This window comes from Psammomys obesus, unplaced genomic scaffold (assembly GCF_907164565.1).
Source record: "Psammomys obesus unplaced genomic scaffold, mPsaObe1.curated_primary_1811, whole genome shotgun sequence".
NCBI classification, from domain to species: Eukaryota; Metazoa; Chordata; class Mammalia; order Rodentia; family Muridae; genus Psammomys; species Psammomys obesus.
Window position 1 is genome coordinate 7,960,474 of NW_026585698.1, and position 6,000 is coordinate 7,966,473.

At 44.4% G+C, this 6,000-nt stretch overlaps 1 protein-coding gene across 2 annotated transcripts in view; it reads right to left on the reverse strand.

Moving 5' to 3' along the window:
* The window catches only part of Cabcoco1 (ciliary associated calcium binding coiled-coil 1), a 100,997-nt gene extending 96,603 nt beyond the window's left edge, over window positions 1–4,394 (reverse strand). For both annotated transcript variants that reach the window (XM_055598940.1, XM_055598941.1), the window contains exon 1: window positions 4,295–4,394. In XM_055598940.1, coding sequence (XP_055454915.1) covers window positions 4,295–4,375 — 81 coding nt within the window. In that variant the 5' untranslated portion in view covers window positions 4,376–4,394. The remainder of the gene's footprint in view (window positions 1–4,294) is intronic.
* Between the last annotated feature and the right edge of the window lie 1,606 nt (window positions 4,395–6,000).

Genomic DNA, 6,000 nt, shown 5'->3' on the forward strand with positions numbered 1-6,000 from the left:
AGTGTCTTTAAGAAGGCTGACATTGTACTAACACTCAGCTAAGAAACTGGGTAAGATGGTTCTCCATAACATAAATACACAAAGCCAGGCTCTTTTCTCTAATTGAGAAACTAATTAGAAATGGAAATGGCCAAAGACTTTATTAAATTATACTTTGTTCTGTGTATAAAAAAGGCATAGGAATTATCGTAAAATTCTAAAACTTTTTTCTAAATTTTTTGTCAGAAACTGAAGGATAAGAATTGATAAACGAAGTGTATTAGAAACTCCTTCAGTTTCAAGAAATGAAAATTCCTCTCATATAACAAATGTAACACAGGGGCAATTCTCAATTCCAGTGGGATTTTCCTAGGACTTTACAAGATAACTTTTACATTCTTACAGGAAGGGACAGGTATGTGGAAGGAGTTAAGATGATGGGAAGGAAGGACCTTCCCAAACTAGCTGAATATAAAGAATGGTATGACAATGGTAAAGAATGGACAGACTACGGGCTAGGGAGATGGCTTAGTGGGTAAATGCCTGCTCTGAAATCTCAAGGACCTGAGTTCAGATCCCCAGAACTCACGTGAAAAGCCAGGTGGTATGCGTCAATGATCATAGCACTGCACTGGGGGAGACAGGCAGGCTGCTGGGAGCTCCCTGTCCAGCTGGTCTAGAGCAGCATTCTCTACCCATGGGTCGAGACCCCTATGCAACACCCTGTCTCTAAAAGTACTTACATTAGGATCCATAACAGTAGCAATTGTGAAGTAGCAATGAAAATGATTTTATGGTTGGGGGCGGTCACCATAACATGAGCAACTGTATGAAAGGGTGGCAGAGTTAGGGAGGTTGAAAACCGCTGGTTTTGAGGAATTGGTGAGGTTCACGTCTTAGTAAGAGACCTTGTCTCACAAAGGAAGGGAGAAAACAGCCTGAGGTGGACATCTGATGCAGACCTCTTGGCTTCCACATACACACATACTCTCTCTCTCTCTCTCTCTCTCTCTCACACACACACACACACACACACACACACAGTCGAACAGAAGAGCAATCTTAAATATGTAATTTACACACGCATAGAAAAATCTGTATTCTGCTTCAATGGCTAGTCCATTCATTTTACCTCCATCTGTTATGTGTGTGATGGTAGGAGACAGGCTGGCATACTCAATAGGAAGGATCCTCATGTTATATGTGTGTGTGTCTATATATACATTGGGCATCTATTGGGCCTGCGAGTTGGCTCAGTGGGTCAGGTGCTTGTAGCTCAAGCCTGATAACTTGAGTTTGATCTTTGGTACTCACAGTGGAAAGAAAGAACGAACTCCTCAGTGTTGCCTTCTGACCTTGTTGTGTGCCCCCCACTAATAAGTAAGAGTTTGGACTTCTTAAAGACTTGTTCTTATTGCCTTGCCCTTTCAATACTGGAAGACTGAAAGTGAGTTGGGCTCACCTAAAGGGAGGGCCAGCGGAAGAACAGGACAGCTCAGGGAGGACACAAGCTCTAAGCACAGGCAGACACTAGCCAGGGCCACCCCAGTGTCTACCCAGGTTGACTTGTGCTGGACCACGGTTCATCCACACTGAAATGCCACACTTCAATGTGTAACTTGAATAAGTTACATGTCTAAGTTACATTTCAGTTTCAGCACATAACTTCAATCAGTAATTTATAGAATGATATTGCAAATGCAGGGACTTGAAGGTATGTTATTCAAGCCGAGCCCCAGGCTTCTCCTAGCTGACAGGGTGTTTGAGAAGACCACCTCCGCCATCTTAGAGGACTTTCGCGTGTAGATGAGATCTGTCTACAGAGTCCTACCGGACTACATGTCGACAAGTCTGTAAGATGAACACCAGCACTTGTCCCTGGCAGTTAATGTCTGCCCTCTGTTGAGTTCCCAGAGACAATGGGTTCACATCCCCGGTTTGGACATGCTATGAATCATATTCAGCAACAGTGATTCGGACAGAAGCACTTTCATTCCCTTGAGCTCTCTAATGTGAGCTAAACCACATTCCTTTTAAGACTACTAATTAACATTTTTGAAGATACTAAGAAAGTCAATTTAACAACTAACTGGCTGGGAGGCAGCAGAATTTGAGCTAGGTGTTTATTTATAAACTATTTTCACATAGGTCTCTATACATAGCAAACCTTTCTTTTCTTTTTGGTTATTACTTTTGTTCTTGCACACTCATACAAAAAAGGCTCAAAATCTGGATTGTATCTTTCAGGTACTAGCAAGCAGAGCTCAGGGAATGCCACAGCCAAAATCTGCTTTCTTGGTTTGTGCCCCAGTGCCCTCTCCTCTGCTCAGGGTGTCCCAGTGTGGATTGTAGTTTCTGGTGACTGCCTTCTCTGGTACATGGAAGGCTGCCTATGATTTTGATGGCAACCATATTTCCTTTGGACCCACTGTTTTCATTCTGGACACTGCCCCTCCGACACGTAGGGAACCACAGTGATGGAAGCCTGTGCTTTATTTCTCATTGGTTTGACCAAAAAAAGAAACTTTTCATTCTTGCATGCCCTGAGTGACTGGACGGTCTTCTGGCTATGTCCAGTCCATTTAGAGATAGAATTTACCAGAAAACCCTTAAGTGGATAACTGTAAGGGAGTCAACTCTGCAAGAAATCTGACCCCAGGGCCTTTTCCTGCAGCAGCCTTGGAAATGGCCTACAAGGGCGCCTTTTGCTGTGTTTTCCTTCTAACCTCAAAGTCCATAGACAGACGGGCAGTCCTGATGGTGGACCACCTTGCTGTGGTCTACAAGGACTCAGTTTTACAGGGATGGGAAACGGAGAGTCCACCCCTCTATGTATTAACTGTCATTCTTACTCAAAGAGCACTGCTCAGCGAGCCTCCGATACAACTGGACTTCTTCAGTTTCTTACTAATAAAAAGATTTATTCATTACACCACGCACAAACCCTCCCATCCTACCCCCCCACTCTTAAATACCGATTCATTAAAACTCAAATCACTAAATGTTCTTGGAGAGGGCCTTGCGTTCACTGGTAAGTTAGTGTGTGTGCACAAGAAGACGATATAGTCTTAGAAGTTTTTGTATATGTTTAAATGACACAGGACTTAATTAGAAAGTTTCCTATGCTGGTTTTAAAATTATGTTAACTTACATTAGCGATCACAAGGGAGGAATGAGCTTAGAATCCAGTTTATCATGTTAAAATGTGCATTTAACGTATGCTAATTTTATTTCAAAAGGCTCCTGGGAGAGCCTGCAGGCTTGTCTGCCTGCAGTACTGGGGGACCTGGAGAGGGGGGACTGGCTCGCTTGTAGGAGAGGGAGGCATGAAATTATTGGCTTTGTGCTTCCTGACTGCTGAGACCGCAGCGAATACTTATCTTCTTCACAAAGGCTGATGTTTAGACTAATATGGAGCCTGAACAAAGCCCTGTTAATTAACACTTCATCATTCACTCTTCAGAGTCTTTAAAGAAAGGAAATAATAATAATAATAAAATAACATCCTTGAAACAGTATTTGATAGACTGATAGCGAGGAGATCTAGACGTTTAAAAAGTTAGCAATAGATGGCTTAGGCGATGCACTCGTGGTTAAAATCTTAGCACAGGATGGTGGCACCTGTTGTCAGGGCTGAAGACCTGAGCGTCACCACTGGGACCCACGTGGACACCATCAAATGGTCTCCTGACCTCCACAGTGAGCACTGGCACTCATCCAGGCACCCAGTCACCCACCCAAGAATAAGCAAAAACATAATAAAAATAAACCACGAAGCATTAAGTCAATGGGCAAAATGACTTAATGTTGTCCCCCTTATAATCGCCCCAGGAGGGGATCGTAGACCTTGTGTTACCCAAGAGAACCCTGAGGTACCAGGGACAAATTCGTGATGAGCCAGGAAGCCATGGAGGGAGAACAGACTCAGGCTCAGGGTGTTTGGTCCTGTCTCCTGGCAAAGGGGCCTGGTGACAACAGAAACTAAACCTGACCCACTCAGATAACAACTATTTTTTAAACACCTTTTGATCAGTTATGACTAATCTTCATAATCAGTGGCACCTGCAAAAAGGGTTGGTCCCCTTTAAGATCAGAGATTACTTTTTTTTTTTTTTCAATTGAAGATTTGCATGGTTTTGAAGCTGGGTAAGCATGGACCTCTCCAGAGTAAGCTCACAGGGTCCTGGGGACCCCCTGACACAACAGAGCAGGTAGCAGGCCATCACAGGTTGTGTCTGTGTGATTCTGGCCTTGACCTTGAGTGACCTTGGCGTTAGCAGAGGACCTAATACCAAGACAGTAAGGGGGTGCATACCTCAGAGTCATCCGTGGTGCCTGCTAGAGTCACCGCCGGGTTCACAGAGCCTAAGGTCATTCCGGAGGACGACCCTGCCATGTTTTGTCTAGAGGAAGCAGCCCTTGTCGCCGTCGCCTAGGCAACAGGGGTGGGACCCAGTGGCGCACGGAACCGGAACCCAGACCCCGCCCATTCGTGGGATTTACGAGGCCACCTGCTGCTCGAATTACAGTGGAAACTGAGAAATTTACTTAAGCCCAATTCCGGTGTTGACGCAGAAAGCTAACTATAAAAGGGAGGTGATTAACGTTTTGGGGCTTCGGCTATTGACGACCTTAAACAATTTTTGCAACGTTTAAAAGTCGTATCGTGGCCTTGAGGTCTTTAGAAGGAAAGCTGACCCTAATTTTAGAAGTGCATATTTAGCTAGTGGTGGAGTTGATAAGTCTGCAACCGACTCCGAAATCCCGAAGGAGGTGGATGGACTTGTGAATTGAGATTGCTGTAGCCGGGAGGTACTCTCCCCTTGCACGTGTTTAAAATTTCCATAGTCAAAGACCTGCAAACAAGTAGCTATTATCTTGGAGGTATGAAGATATACACCACGCTTGTTTGTTTTGAAAGGGTCTCTTGTAGCCCAGGCTGAAAAGCCCTCGAATTCCTGATCCTCGTACCTCTGTTCTCTCTCCCAAGTGTTTCCAGTCGAGGCCAAGGGCACCAAATCCTCTTCATGTAGTGCATAGTTGATTGAGCCGGAGTGCTGGGCAAGCGCTCTAACCACTGAGCTACAAGCCCAGTCCTACATATTTTGATGCACCGTGCATTTATCTGCCTGGAGGTTGCTTTTGCAAGGCGCTTGCTGTCAAATCCAGAAAGTACAGGGCTCAGTTCACCCCACGCATGAAATAAAATTACAACTACTCTTGACCTCAAAGCTTCCCAAAGGGACTGAACAGATTATTACAATAGAAATGTTCGGGGGATTTTTGGCACCTCCTAGTGTTCTTAAATGCTGGTTTTTTGTGTCATATTTCCCCAGACTGGTTCCATCCTGAACAAAGCTATCCGTTTACCACACACGTTGGTCAGTGTGTACCTCTCCTGCTGCCGTTCGGAGCAAATTTAGCGTGTTGCTTTCCATAGCTTCCCAACTGTGCCTCTCCTGCAAGTGTTTTCACAGTTTAAACAATCCAAGACCTGGTGGAGCAGCCCACCTGCGTTCTTTCAAGAGTCCTCTCCAGCTTAGTTCAAGTATGGTCCATCTCTTCAAGCAGTTGTAATGTTGCCTTTTCTTGGAAGTTTTATTTTTCAAGGGACTGGCTGGGGCCTCCGTACAAAGCATAAACCCAACGATGTTGTTATGACGTTCGGCTCCACTTATGAAAGGCTATATTAGAATGTGTTCGGTTAGTGAAAATATAGTCAATTCGTAGTTATTGCCAGGCTTAATTTGAGCCGCCAACTTCCAAACTCATTAAAATGGTTAATTTTTTTTTCCTCTTTTGCCTTTTGATCTTTACTCCAAGGAAATGGAATGCAGCTAGCCACCTTCTGCGAGGTTAGAAGGGCTCACATCCCCGCAGTTTAGTGCTTGCTAAACTGCAAACACATTTATTTCTCCTAACAGTAGTTTGCGGTTTCCTAGGACTTTCAGAGACTTGTTAAGCGGCCCCTTAGTTGTTTTGCCCTTTCTCTGGCAATTTTATAGTTCTCTTCATCACTTT